This window comes from Heteronotia binoei, chromosome 13 (genome assembly GCF_032191835.1).
Source record: "Heteronotia binoei isolate CCM8104 ecotype False Entrance Well chromosome 13, APGP_CSIRO_Hbin_v1, whole genome shotgun sequence".
NCBI classification, from domain to species: Eukaryota; Metazoa; Chordata; class Lepidosauria; order Squamata; family Gekkonidae; genus Heteronotia; species Heteronotia binoei.
Window position 1 is genome coordinate 76,378,230 of NC_083235.1, and position 14,977 is coordinate 76,393,206.

Sequence of the window (14,977 nt, forward strand, 5' to 3'; positions counted from 1 at the left end):
TGAGAGCTGCTAGATACATTATTGTGCTCGGGGGCCATTTTTCCTGAGCTAAGACAAAAATGTGCCAGCTGGAGGCTAAAAATATGTGAGCTCGCTCACGCTATCTCAGCTTAGAGGGAGCAGTGATAGTGACTCAGTGGCACATTTCTCCCAGGTCATGTGTTTGTAGTTTCCGTTATGTTTGAGTCCAGGCCCCCTTTAAGTTTTTGTTTGGAAAGGGAGTGGAATTTCTGAAGCAGCCTTTAGTGTACGTATTTTGCATATTACATTCAGTGAAGGTTAGTTTAGATTTAAAAAAAATCACTTTAAAAAAATTTTTTTTTGGTTAATTCTTACAAAGGTGCATTAACTTCTCTTCGTTCTGTTCTGGTTTTTTATTGTATCGTCTTAAATTTAAGTTGTAGGTTTTTTATTGTTCAATTTATGTTGTGCTCTGCCCTGAAGCCGTTATGGGAAAGGGTGGAATATAAACCTACTAAAATAAATAAATAAATAAAAATAACTTTTATGACCTAGCTTAAAACGAACGCCACATAAACCCCAAACTTTAGTGGATCTAAAATTATTCCATGACAAAATTCTAGCCTCAGAGGCATGCAGAAAACACTTCTCTCAGAGTTTTGCTGCATCCATACCGCTGGGCTCTCCATCTCCTTGTCACTACCTGCTGTAAATGCAGAGGCATTTGCAATTGCAATGAGGCACCAAGAATTGCTCGATCACTGTAGCATTATGATTATGTATTCCTGTGATCTTCTGGTCTTCTGAATTACTAGCTTTCATAAAACAGTATAAGTCTCTCTGTTATGGAGATATACGTAGCTGTACAAGAAGAAGTTACAGCTTTTTTTAAAGAATGAAAAATGGGGATTTAGAGGAACTAAAATGGTGCTGATAGATCGTTATAAAACTATATGATCTAGCAGTTATTGACTTTTTAAAGAAGTTTTCCAGTGGTGCGGAAGGAAATGGCAGCTGTGAAGGAGGGGGGAAAGAGGCAAGGATGGTGGTGGTGATGTAGGTGGAATTTGTCTGCAGTTTTCTCTAAAATATTGTATTAAACCAGGTTTGGGAAAGATCAGAGCATATTAGGAGAAAACCTGGAAAGTGGGTAATCAGGGGACAGCATCATATGGATGCACCAAAAAAAGCTGCTGCAGTTTGGATATGAAAGCAGAGTAGAATCTCTGTATGGAAGTAGCCAGGGTTGGGAACAGATGGCAGTTTGGCAAACTTGGGACACAATAAAAGAAAAAGCTTCCTTATGTACCGTCAGATATATTTGGGGGACTTAAGTGCATTTAAATCCAGAAACGTTAACTTCTGCATTGGATTGTAGATATTATGTGTGAGAGGTGAGGCGGATTTAATAGTTTAACTGCCACAGTAAATGCTGATTTGCCATTGTTTTGCCAGAGAAGAAATCATTGTTGGACCTGAAGATGGTTTTAAACGAGATGAATGATGGTGAGCCTGAGCAAGAGAACAATCCGAACTTGGAGCCTGATGCCATTGCCAGGGGAAATATACTTGAGAGTTTTACAGAGAATAAAGAAGCTCGGGAGTTGATTAACAGTCTCAAATTAGTGCATGAAGACTTGATATTGCAAGAAACAGCAATTCAGAAATTTAAAAGTATGTTTTTTCAATTTTTATAATTTGTTGATTTTGCAGCATGGTATTTAGATAAATGTCTAAGAGTGACAAGAAGTTAGTCTTAGTGGTCTTAGGTAAGCCAGTATCATTCTGCCCGATCCTTCTGCCCTGCCATCTGCAATATTGAGACAATAATCGGTTTATTATTTCAGGATCCTGAAACCATGATTACTTTGTCAAAATCTATTACGTGTTTATCACCAATATGAATCCTGAAATTTCCACTGAAGTTGTCTAAAACTTCAGCAGACTTGTTTTGTTCTCATTTCTGCTATTCCTCATCTTAATCAGTATTAAGCAGGCTTGCCACAAACTGCCTTGCTGTAGCAGATCTGAACTTCTGCATGAATATCCTTGTTTTCACTCTTTTTTTTAATGCATTATGAGTCCCTTTCAGAAGATTCTCTGGTGCTGGAAGAATGTCATTAGTGCTTCATGCATTCTTCCTTTTGATACAGGTGATTAGTATATAATTATATGATAGTATTCAAAAATATTAAACATAAGAACATAAGATAAGTCATGTTGGATCAGGTGAATGGCCCATCAAGTCCAACACTCTGTGTCACACAGTGGTCAAAACACAGGTGCCATCAGAATGTCCACCAGCAGGCCTGAACTCCAGAAGCCTTCCCATTGTTGCCCCCAGACATAGTGCTTCATCTATACATTGTGCCCAATGGTCACTAACAGACCAGTCCCCGCTTGTAGCCACCACCATTTTCTGTGGCAGTGAATTCCATGTGGTAATTCCTCTTTGGGTGAAGGAGTACATGTTTCATCCACTTAATAATTTCAGTTGGGCTTCTCTGCACCTTTTTTGAGGTTACAGTAATCAGAACTGTACAAAGTACTCCAAATGAGGCTGCGACATAGATTTAATACAGGGATGTGATGATGCTGACTGATTTGTTTTCAGTCCCCTTCCTAATAATCCCCCACATAGCATTTTCCTGTTTTATTGTAGTTGCACATTGAGTTGACATCTTCAAGGAGTTATCGACCACAATTCCAAGATCTCTTTCCTGGTCAGTTACCTCCAGTTCGAACCCCATTAATGTATATTTATAGTTAGGATTTTTGGCTCCAATGTGCACGACTGTGCATTTGCCCACATTGAATCTTGTTTTCTGTGTTGACACCCACTTGTCCAGCCTCAGTAGATCTCTCTGTAGCACCCCACTCAATGTTTTGCTCTATGACATAAATATACCTGCGTGTGAAGTTCATGCTGTTGCTTGTTGACACATTGATTTTAAATCAGGAGTGCCAAACTTGCGCCCACGGGATGGATCCAGCCTCTGCAGGGCTCATATCCATCACCCAAGCAACCTCCTTCTTCCTTTCCAGGGCTGCTGCTGTAACCACACCATACCTTGGTTTTTTCACAGCTTTTTCAGTGATTCTTTGCTTCCCGTTTCCTTCCTCTCTGCCCTCCCCCTCTCTCACACACACAGACACATGGAGAGCTACAAAAACAAACCTGCCTCTGCTTCTTTTGCACTCTGCCTCTCTCGCCCACCCATAACCAGTCAGTTAGGCACTTGGAGAAGACTCTCAGGGATTTGTTAGATGTGTCCCACTCTGAACATGGTCGCCCCGCTGCTGTCAGGGAGCATGAGGGTCAAGAGGGAACAGGGCACCGTGCTGAGGATAAGGGGAATGTGCCCTCAGAAGGGACCTCTTCATTTGGTGAGCAGATATCCTTTTGCACCAAGGAAGCATCCCTGGGCAAGGAGGGGGTGATTCAATCCTTAGACAAGTAGACAGCTGGGTGGCAAAATTGCCTACTGACCATATTGTGACTTGCCTGCCTAGTGCGAAGGTAGTGGGCATTACGCATGTTCTAGATCAGGGGTGTCAAACATACGGCCCGTGGGCTGGATCAGGCCCGCAGAGGGCTCCAATCAGGCCCTCCAGCAATTGACTGTCTTCTGCTTCATTTTCCCTTGCCTGCTTTTTTCGGTCGTCATTTTGTGTTTCTCCTCGGATAAGCCAGAGCAGCAAAGCAGCTTTTCCCTCTCCTCCTCCCTTTTAAGACTGACAACATTTTAGTGAAGGTATGAGCTTTTTGCCTTGCTACAGAGAGAGAGAGAGAGTTTTATTGGGATTGTTAAGGGTGTAACTGGGTTCCCCTCCTCTTTTTCACCTGTACTCCTGCCCTCCAGTCTTTCTCAATAGGAAAGCACATGAACTATTTAGAAGAGAAATATCAGCATTAGGCTGAGAGTGTGTTCCACCCCAGGTTTACCCAGCAAATTTTCCTTATTTTTTCTTTCACATTTTCCTTTGATTGGGGTCTTGAATTTAGACTTCCCAGATAGTAGGCTGACACTGACCACTGTACGTGGCTGTCTCTCTGTTCTTGTAGTTGTTTTTTGGGGTGAACTTGTATTTTTTTTAATTGTAGTCATTTTTCTGGGGAAAATATATAGTTTTGTAGACAAGCACATAGGGCTCAGTATGTGCCATGGTGCCTTCACATGTTCTTAACTAGTACGTGAAGCAACTTCTGTACAAAAGCTCACAGTGCCCAGCTGCTTCATGTTCCTCTGGGTCTTAGGCTCAAAGCATTGACCATGAGATGTCTGTAATGATTGTCAATTAATCAAAACTAGGTTTGCAACTTACAGATGCACACACCTGAACAGCAGATATTCAAGACTGGTACAGCACAGACATTGTCTGCAGTTTTTGATGTAACAATTCATAGCAAGAGGTGACATCAGAGACTGTAAAACAAATATTGCAAGTGTGCTAATATTTTAAGCATGTTTTATTTTAAGTAAAAAAATATCTTTAATTGTGTGTCTGTGCCCTTTATAAAGTTTATATGTCTGTTACCTGGCATTACATTTTATGATACACATGGCTCGGCCCAGCAAGGTCTCATTTATGTCAAATCCGGCCCTCATAACAAATGAGTTTGACACCCCTGTTCTAGATAGGCTGGTAGACAGTGCTGGGGAGGAGCCAGTGGTCGTGGTGCATGTCGACACCAACGATGTGGGGAAATGCAGTCGTGAGGTCCTGGAGGAAAAATTTAGGCTGTTAGGCAGGAGGCTCAAGGCCAGGACCTCCAGGGTAGCCTTCTCAGAAGTGCTAGCTGTTCGACATGCAGGGCCAGAGAGACAAGCACAAATTAGTCTCAGTGCGTGGATGAGACAGCGGTGTAGGGAGGAAGGGTTCAAGTTTGTTAGGCACTGGGATGCTTTTTGGAACAAGCAGGAGCTGTACAAAAGAGATGGTCTCCATTTGTCCCCTGAAGGAACCAGGCTGCTGCGCTTAAAATAAAAAAGGTGGCAGAGCAGTTTTTAAACTGAATTTTGGGGGAAAGCTTACAGAAGGTGAAATGTTTATGGTTCGGGATGAGTCCTCTCAAAGAGGTAATGGGTTAGCTGTTACTTTTCTACAAGGCAATGGATTAGAGTTGTCCACTGAGATGGTAACAAACAGTAGGGGCCGCCTAATGAAGTCTCAAGGCAGCAGGAGGAAGGTTGCGGGCCTAACTTGCCTGGGAAATTATATTAGATTATACAAATGCTAGAATGGATAAAAGGAAGTACTTTTTCACCCAAAGGGTGGTTAACACATGGAATTCGTTGCCACAGGAGTTGGTGGCAGCTGCAAGCATAGACAGCTTCAAGAGGGGACTGGATAAACATATGGAACAGAAGTCCATCATTGGCCAAGAGGGGACTGGATAAACATATGGAACAGAAGTCCATCATTGGCTATTAGCCACAGTGTATTGTTGGAACTCTCTGTCTGGGGCAGTGATGCTCCGTATTCTTGGTGCTTGTGTGTGTGTGTGTGGGGGGTAACAGTGGCAAGGCTTCTAGTGTCCTGTGTCATGGGTGCTGGGGACCCTGCAGAAGAAGCTGAGCCTGCAGAAGAAACTGTGCCCCTGCCACCTGCACCAGTGCCCCTGCCACCGTCACCAATGCCCCTGCCTTCTACTGGAGAAGATCCAAGCCCCCCTGCCTCACCCTCTCGGGTGGCTCGTGTGCGTGACCGCCTTCGTCAGGACTTCAGGGATCGGAGGAGGGCGGCACGCTCACAAGCAAGACGCTCCCTGAGCCCTGAGTTCTAAAAGGATCCTGGCCCCTCTAGGAGTGAGGATTCTTGAGTCTCAGCAGGATCCTGGCCGCCCTCTGAGTCAGCAATTAGTCCAAATGGGCAACAGACAGCAGAGGGCTATATAGCTGTGGGCTTTGGGAGAAGGCTTTGTGGAAGCAATTAGTCACTTACCTGACGTTCTAGCATCCACTTCGGCTTCTGACTTTGGCTTCTGGACCCCTTGACGTTGGCTTTGACTTCTGGGCCCCCTGACTTCGGCTTCTGAACTTCTGACCTGCGATACCTGGACTGTGAGTTGGTTTTGGCACTTTGAACCGTCTTTGCTCACCAGCTACAGACCTTGGACTGCCCCTGGACTTCGCCTAGCCTGGCCCCAGCTCGTGACATCCTGGCCCCACTGATGGACCTCCTGATGGCACCTGATTCTTTTGGCCACTGTGTGACACACAGTGTTGGATTAGATGGGCCACTGACCTGATCCAACATGACTTCTCTTATGTTCTTACCCACCCACTCCTTCTGCTTGCTTCTCTGGGGCTGCTTCTCCTCTTTTGGGGATGAAGGGGGAGGAAAGAGAAAGAGAGAAAAAACAAAGTTGGAGTCCCATGGCAGCTTTAATCAATGTTTTGTTCCAGATATAAGCTTTTGTGTGCAAGCCGCCTTTGTGGGGAGGGAGGCAGGGTGGGTGGGTGGAAGAATGGATTTTTCTGACAAGTACAATGTATATTGAGAAAATTATTTTGGCTTATTCTGAAAAGTTTTTTTAAAGTTGATTTCTCTGTTCCTATCTGGAGTTATTTTCTTTCAAAAAGATCCTGATTAGGAATTGGATTGGTCCTTATATCTTGGAGAGTGGAGTTATTTCAGATCCAAGTGATGATAGCACACATTGATAATGAGACAGGAAAATTAGGTCTCAGTTCAGTTCAGGAGGATGCATTGTCTTGAGCTTCATTATTAATGGCAATTCTTCAGTCTCTCTTTCTGCTCTCCCTTTGACATTCCTTCAAAGAGCACTGCAACTCTTAGGTCAGCAACTGAATGCCGTGGTTTCTAATGTCAGACTCCATACCTGGAGTGTAGCAACTTGGCAACAGTGATCCATGTGATGGTCACCTCAAGAATAGACTACTGCAACACCCTCTACATTGGACTGTCCCTGTCTCAAAATCGCAGGCTGCAGCTGGTGCAAAACATGTTAGCCAGGTTCTTAATGGAGCTACCTGTATGGGAGCACATCCAACATGTGCTGGAAACGTTACACTGGCTACCTGTGGCGTTCTGGATTTGTTTCAAGCTGCTGGTTATAACCTTTAAAGCCCTATATGGCCTGGGACCTGTCTGTCTTCAGGACTGCCTTTCCCCATATGTACCCCAGAGAGCACTACGTTCGGGGTCCCAAAATCTCCTTAGGATCGCCGGACCAAAGGAAGCTCAATTATCTATCACCAGAGCCAGAGCGTTCTTAGTAATAGCCCCCGCTCTGTGGAATGCCCTCCTCAAAAACATCAGGGCCCTGCGGGACCTGCCACAATTCCACAGGGCCTGTAAGACTGAATTGTACAAACTTGCTTTCAATGGTTAGGGGGAGGTGGCTGTTATTCCACAGCACTGGCAATCTCACTGAACTGAAAGAACTGAAACAAAAAAAAAATCGGAATAATCAGAATATCAATGTACATCTTGGACGCAATGATTGTAAAATGTATGGAAATGATTTTATTGCATATCCAGTTTTAAGATTTTATGTTTTAATTGTTGTGAGCCGCCCTGAACCTATTGGGGGAGGGCAGGATATAGAGTTAATAAATAAATAAATAAACATCTTCTGGTCATCCCTGGCCCAAAGGACATCCGCCTTGCCTCAACCAGGGCTAGGGCTTTTTTGGCCCTGGCCCCAGCCTCGTGGAATCCGCTCCCCATGGAGATCTGGGCCCTACCAGACCTGTTGCCATTCCGTAGGGCCTGTTCCGCCGGGCCTTTGGTTGAGGCAAGTGGGCATCCTCTCTTCTTAACTATCTGCCGCCTACCCCCGCAATGACTTACCATCTGAATTATTATATTCGGACCGATAACTGTGTTAAATCTGCAATGTGCCCGTCCCGCTAGTATTATATTTTTATTGAGTTATGTGGTGGTGTTTATTTGTAGAGTATTAATTTTATTGTTATATTTTAATTGTTTTTATGCTTGTAACACACCCTGGGCCCATATGGGGGAGGGCAGAATATAAATCTGTTAAATAAATAAATAAATAAATATATCTCCAGCACCTTGCGTTACATTTGATGGCCTGCCTGGCCTGGCCCAACAAAGTGACATTTATATCAGATCTGAGCATCATAACGTCTGCTTTAAATGATCCAGTGGTGGGAGATAAACTCATTTCTTAACTGGTTGTTTTCTAGATTGTCTCAAATATTCAGTTAAGCAGATCTTTTGAAAGCAATAATAGAATTATGAAAAGGTAGCAAGAAATTAGGTTAGGGTTAGATGTAATGTTCCCTCTAAGCTGTGGAGCCTTGTGAGCAAAAAGTCTGCTTTGTGAGCTACTGGCATTAAAGTTGTGACCTACTGCTTAAATCAGCTTGCTTTGGGGCCATTTTTCCTGAGTTAAGACAAAAATGCGTGAGCCGGCGGCTTAAAAACTGTGAGCTAGCTTACACTAACTCATCTTAGAGGGAACATTGGTTAGATGTTAGGTTTTTATCCTGGTGATGACAGACACGGTAACCTTATTTTATTTACGTACTACAACAGTCTTGTCATAGCTAAAATCTAATCTTAAATTCCTCAGTTTCTAAAAAATGTTATTATTTAGAAACTGAGGAATTTAAGATTAGATTTTATAGTAAAAATAATTAGGAAACAGTCATAAAGCCCTAATTTGTGGGAAATGATTCTTGGCCCTAAATTATTGGGCTGCCTCCTAGAACCATAGAAAGATGTCCAGGGCTTTGGGGTTACTGTGGAATGCTAAGCAGGCCTGCTTAGTTGGGCTCAGTCCCAGGAAGGTGTCCTTACGATTGTGCTGTTATTGTAATGCAGCGATTGTCGTCAGATGCATAGTTTTGTCATGCATGGATGTACACATGTGAATAGAGAAAGGAAACGTTGTGAACAAGGGAATTGAAAAACTATAAAATGCAAAAAATATATTTTGTGGCACTAATGTGAAAAGATTGAAGTATATGACATAGGCATAGTAACCATTCACAATAGATGTAAGCTGCTATTAACGGTCTTCCTAGTTATCCCCATTTATACGCTTGTGGTTAGTGAGAAGTGGATTGTCTCTATTTAACTGATGGATAGTATTCAAATATTGATGACTTCTAATTCAGCAACAGAAGAATGGTCGACAGCAGAGTGTTTTAGAAAGGTGCCACTGTTTCTTGTAGCATATCCTTATCAGGGTTGACCTTGGACTGCCACCTAGTGATTGTTCAGCTTTGTACAATAGAAATGGATTGAGAATAACTGAACGAGTATACTGCTGCACTGCATTGTTAGAAGTTCATTTTGTCTAACAGAAGTTGCCAATATATATGGTACTAGGAATAAGACCTGTGGTGGGCTCTAGAAGTCCAGTGGGCTCTGGAAACAGTCTCTGGGTGAGTGCCTCCCCTATTTTACTGCCTACCCACCCACCCAAGTGAAGGCATTCACTCCCCCCACTTTTGGTGTCTTCCCACCCTCTCCCTCCCTCCCTCCTTTCAACCACCCCCCACCCCAGCCACCTTTTCCTTGGCACACCACAGCCCCTCCACCCATGACATTTACTCACTCCCTCACTCTTGCTGTCTTACCACCCACCCTGCACATGAAACAGATGCCAGCTCCCACTTGCATGTGCTTGTGTGTGTGTGTGTCCCTGTGTTCATGGTGGCTCAAAGCCCTGAAACAGGCCAAGAATGGACATAAAGAAGAATAATTATAAGGGGTACAGGGGTGGGGCGTGATGATGATCACACAGACACTGAAGCTCAGCATTCCTTTTGTTTGCAATGTATTGTTGCTACCTTTTCCTGTCATATTCAGCCTTGAGACATTTAGCATCAATGTGAGCTTGTAGCATAATCTGGTTTTTTTGGGGGGGGCCTTGTTGTGTTATGGTATACTATAGTGTGTGTGTGTGCCTCATTGTGGCCTTTTCCTGTAGGAGAATTGATAATTCTTCAGCTTTCCATTTCCCCCCCCTCCCTGCAGTTTCTGCCTAGGAAGTCTTTCTCCACAGTGGGGACCAAAGCAGGAGGGGAGCAACCTGTGTATAATGACACAGAGTCCACCCTACAAAGCATCCATTTTCTTCAGGGGAACTAACCTCTGCCATCTGTAGAGCAGTTGTAATTCTGAGTGATCTCCAGCCCTCACCTGGAGACTGACAACAATGGTTCCCCAGGAGGAAATGGCTGGTTTAGAAGGTGGAGTATATGGCATTGTACCTGTCTGAAGTCCCATTCATCCTCAAACCCTGCCATCTCAAGGCTCCAACTTTCAGATCTCCAGGAATTTCCCAATGTGGAGTTGGCAACCCCATCTCTTTCCCAGTCACCGATCAACCTATCTTTATCTGCCCCCTGATTCAGCTTTCCATCTCCTCCCCTTTCCCTGCAGTCTTTACCTAGGAAAAGGACAGTCTTTCTCCACAGTGAGGACCAAAGCAGCTTACATTATTCTCCTCTCCCCCTTTTGATCTGCACAACAACCCTGTGAGGTAGGGTAGGCTGAAAGCCTGTGACTGGTCCAAAATCACTCAGTCAGCTTCCACAGCAAGAACCTGGGTGTAGCAGACCCTACTCTGAAGTGCTAATTCCTGTACCATACTGGCTGTCATGGGGAACTCTGCTGCTGAACAGGAGCAAGCAGCCAGGCCTAGTCAGGTAGCATAAAATCACCTGGAGAGTGCTGCCAGGCCTAGGGTAGCCAGTCTCCAGGTAGAGCCTGAAGGTTTCCTGGTGTCACAACTGAACTCCAGACAACAGATCTCTCTCCCCTTGGAGAAAATAATTGCTTTGGAGGGTGGACTCTATTATATTCAGCTGAGGCCTCTCCCCTTCCTAAATTCTGGCTTTCATAAACTCTCCCACAAAATTACCAGGAATTCCCCAACCTGGAGCTGACAACCCTAGTCAGGACTTGCCCCAATGGATTCTCCCTCAAAGGCCAAAATAGGCTTGGAAACGGCCTCCTCCTTTCACCTTTTACTGACAGAACCAAACTTAGTCGCCTAGCAGCTTCCCCAGTAGCCCAGTCGTCATCTGTCTTGGGGGTGGAGGGTGGAGTTTCTCTTTGAGCAACATGCAGTTCAGCTAAAGGAAGGGTAGGTGAGTCAATCCCCAATACTATGAGGTTTTTATATCTGTAGAATTAATAGCCTGTGCCCTCTGTCATAGGCTAGCATCTAATTGCATGCAAGATGGAACAGGAAAAATAAAAAATATGTGTCTCCTCTGGAAACTTGAGAGGCTTAGTTCTTGGGTGTAAGTAGGACAGAAAAAGGAGGTTTTTGTCCAATTAATTGTATTCTGCAGCTGCACTGGAGTGCTTTAAAGTCATCTTGTGTAGCGGGTCTGTCAGAAGAAACTGGTAGAGGCCGCTATGGCACTTAAAAGCTCTTTGTTGCATGGAGCTGCTTCTGAAACACTCTTGTCTTCTCCCAGTAATAGGTTAGGGTCCAGAAAGCAAGGGGAATGTATTTTTCTTCCCTATTGGCCAGATTCATTCCCTGAGAACAAGGCGCTTTAGTAAGAGTTTGAGACTGAAGGGCAAGGTGGTTGGGAGGGAGTGAACTTGGTCTTTGCTCCTTGTATTTGAAGAAGAAGAAGAAGAAGATATTGGATTTATATCCCGCCCTCCACTCCGAAGAGTCTCAGAGCGGCTCACAATCTCCTTTACCTTCCTCCCCCACAACAGACACCCTGTGAGGTGGGTGGGGCTGGAGAGGGCTCTCACAGCAGCTGCCCTTTCAAGGACAACCTCTGCCAGAGCTATGGCTGACCCAAGGCCATGCCAGCAGGTGCAAGTGGAGGAGTGGGGAATCAAACCCGGTTCTCCCAGATAAGAGTCCGCACACTTAACCACTACACCAAACTGGCTCTGAACATACTATATGAGTTTTTGCTCAAGTAGAAGTAAAGTTTTAACCTTGAGTTTTATTTTCAGTGATGCTCTTATTGACGTAACTATTAAATGCTGTTTAGAACAAAGCTACAGTTGTTTCTATTTAGAGGGTGTATATACTTTGTTGTTCAGTTGCACAGTTGAGTCTGACTCTTTGCGACCCTATGGACCAAGTCACGCCAGGCCCTCCTGTCTTCCACCATCCTTCGAAGTCTGTTCAAATTTGTGTTAGTTACATCAGTAACGCTGTCCAGCCATCTCATCTTTTGCCGTCTGCTTCCTCTTTTGCCTTCTATCTTTCGCAGCATCAGGATCTTCTCCAGTGAGCGCTCCCTTCTCATTTGGTGGCCAAAGTATTTGAGCTTCAGCTTCAGCATCTGACCTTCCAGGGAACAGTCAGGGTTCATTTCCCTTAGGACTGACTGATTTGATCTTCTTGCAGTCCAAGGGACTCTCAAGATTCTTCTCCAGCACCACAGCTCAAAAGAATCAGTTCGTCTGCGCTCGGCCTTCCATATGGTCCATCTCTCACAGCCATACATTACTACTAGGAATACCATAGCATTGAGTATACAGACTTTTGTTGGCAGGGTGATGTCTCTCCTTTTTATTATACTGCCTAGGTTCCCCATAGCTGTCCTCCCAAGGAGCAAACGTCTTTTAATTTCATGGCTACAGTCACCATCTGCCATGATCTCTGATCCCAGAAATGTGAAGTCTGTCACTACTTCCATGTCTTCCCCTTCTATTTGCCAAGGAGTGATGGGGCCGGATGCCATGATCTTAGACTTTTTGATGTTGAGTTTCAAGCCTACTTTTGCGCTCTCCTCTTTCACTCTCAACCAGAGGTTCTTTAGGTCCTCTTCAACTTTCTGCCATTAGAGTGATGTCATCTGCATATCTTAGGGTGTTGATGTTTTTTCCGGCAATCTTAATTCCGGCTTGTGCTTCATCCAGGCCGGCATTCTTCATGATGTACTCTGCATATAAATTAAATAAGCAGGGTGACAATATACATCCTTGTCGAACTCCTTTTCCTATTTTAAACCAATCGTTCCATATCCTGTTATGAGAGTTGCTTCTTGACCCTTATACAGGTTTCTCAGGAGACATGTGAGGTGGTCTGGTACTCCCAGCTCTTTAAGGACTTGCCACAGTTTGTTGTGATCCACACAATCAAAGGCTTTAGCATAGTCAATGAAGCAGAAATAGACGTTTTTTCTCGTACATACAACTGACAATTTAGTTAAATGTTTTCAGATTTATTATATTTTAGTAATAAAACATGTAGTGTGGTGGCAAATCCCAGCTCCCTCATTGGTTGGACGTGAAGTATCAACTATTGGCTAATGAATTGTCTGTCACCGTCTCTGGCCTCCCATTGGCTGACTCCCTGCCCTTACCTACTGCAGGCCCAGGAATGTTGAACAAACCACCAAAACAGTCTTATCTCAGAGAGTGACACATCTCCAATGCTCCTCTCTGTCTTCTCTGTCAACCAGGCTCTGAAAGGCCTGCCGCTCTACTGTGGTCTCACAAAAGGCATCATAGCTGGTGGCGGCAACAGACCTCTGCCGCCTTATCTACGGCCCACACAGACAGCTTCCCCTCTGAAGACTGCTGAAATAGCCAAGAAGCCTGGCACTGTTAGAGCGTCTCCTCAGAGGGCATAGCTGTCCCACCTTTACTGTCTTTCCTGTCAGTTCCTCTCTCCCTCCTCTTCTCAGCCTTGCCCCAGAATGGTTGCCTGAGAAGGAGATAGGGAAGCCTCACAGGGTTGTTGATCAGATCAAGGGGGGGGGGGGAGGAATGAGGGGAATGATGTAAGCTGCTTTGGTTCCCCCCCCCCCATTAAGAAAGACTATCCTTTCAGTATTCAGAGGCTGCAGGGTTGCCAACTCCAGGTTAAGAAATTCCTGGAGATTTAAGGGGTGGGGCATGGAGAGGGTGGGGTTTCAGGAGGGATGGGACCTCAGACAGGTATAATGCCATTTCCTCCTGGGGAGCTACTGTTGCCAATCTCTAGGTTACAGCTGGACATCACTCAGAATGACAACTACTCTCCAGATGGCAGAGATCAGCTCCCGTTGAGGTGCCGGGGTGGGGGGGAGTGAATGCCTTCACATGGGTGGGTGGGAAGACAGCAAGGGTGTGAGGACACTCATCCAGAGGCCTTTAGTGATACCTTTCCAGGTTGGTGGGAAATTCGTAAGGTAGCACTACAGGCCTTTGAGGGAGAGGTCTTTCCTCCTGGAGAAGCACTGTTCCTTATCTCCAGGTGAGGGCAGGAGGTCACTCAGAATTACAAGATAGTAGAGATCAGCTCCCCTTGAGGTGGGGGGGGGAGTGAATGCCTTCACTTGGGTGGGTGGGAAGACAGTAGGGGTGGGGGGGGCACTCGCCCAGAGCCTATTTCTAGAGCCTGTTGTATTTTTCTTCACAACGGGCCCTACTCCTAGTTACTTAATAGCATCAGTAAACTGAATATTTTTTACTGAACATGCTTTTATATTTTAGTTATAATGAACACGTATCAGGAACAGCCTCACCTTTTGGACCCGCATTTAGGTAAGTTTTGTTTTGTTTTCTCATATAAATGTTTCTAAAATGTCATACTTCTGCTCCCCATGGACAACGATTGAAGATGTTTTGTACTCTAGTAAGAGATGGCCAATTTCTTCAGCCTTTGATTCTCTCAGGCCACGCTCTTTGGGATCCCTCCTTTCCCAGCAATTTCCCAGGACCCTTTTTTGTCATGTGCATCTGGTCTCAACATGTTGCCAGGCATGATTCCTGGGAAAAGTGAAAATCTTGTTGCTTTTACTTTCATGTATCATTTCCAGTTATCGCTTGATCCCAGAGTCTACTCCAGTGGCTTGTCATCTTTCGTGACAGTCTCTCCTTTTCCAAAGAGAGGGTTAGTGCTAGATTAAAAGCACCGCATAGCATTCTTTTGTGCTACAGTTTGGTGTAGTGGTTAAGTGTGCGGACTCTTATCTGGGAAAACCGGGTTTGAGTCCCCACTCCTCCACTTGCACCTGCTGGAATGGCCTTGGGTCAGCCATAGCTCTGGCAGAGGTTGTCCTTGAAAGGGCAGCTGCTGTGAGAGCCCTCTCTG

At 44.9% G+C, this 14,977-nt stretch overlaps 1 protein-coding gene across 1 annotated transcript in view; it reads left to right on the forward strand.

The window, feature by feature from the left end:
• The first annotated feature begins 1,420 nt into the window (after nucleotides 1–1,420).
• Nucleotides 1,421–14,977, forward strand: part of TBCD (tubulin folding cofactor D) — a 275,953-nt gene continuing 262,396 nt past the window's right edge. The window contains exons 1-2 of the mRNA XM_060253390.1: nucleotides 1,421–1,635; nucleotides 14,377–14,427. Of these exons, the coding sequence (XP_060109373.1) occupies nucleotides 1,443–1,635; nucleotides 14,377–14,427 (244 nt within the window). The 5' untranslated portion in view covers nucleotides 1,421–1,442. The remainder of the gene's footprint in view (nucleotides 1,636–14,376; nucleotides 14,428–14,977) is intronic.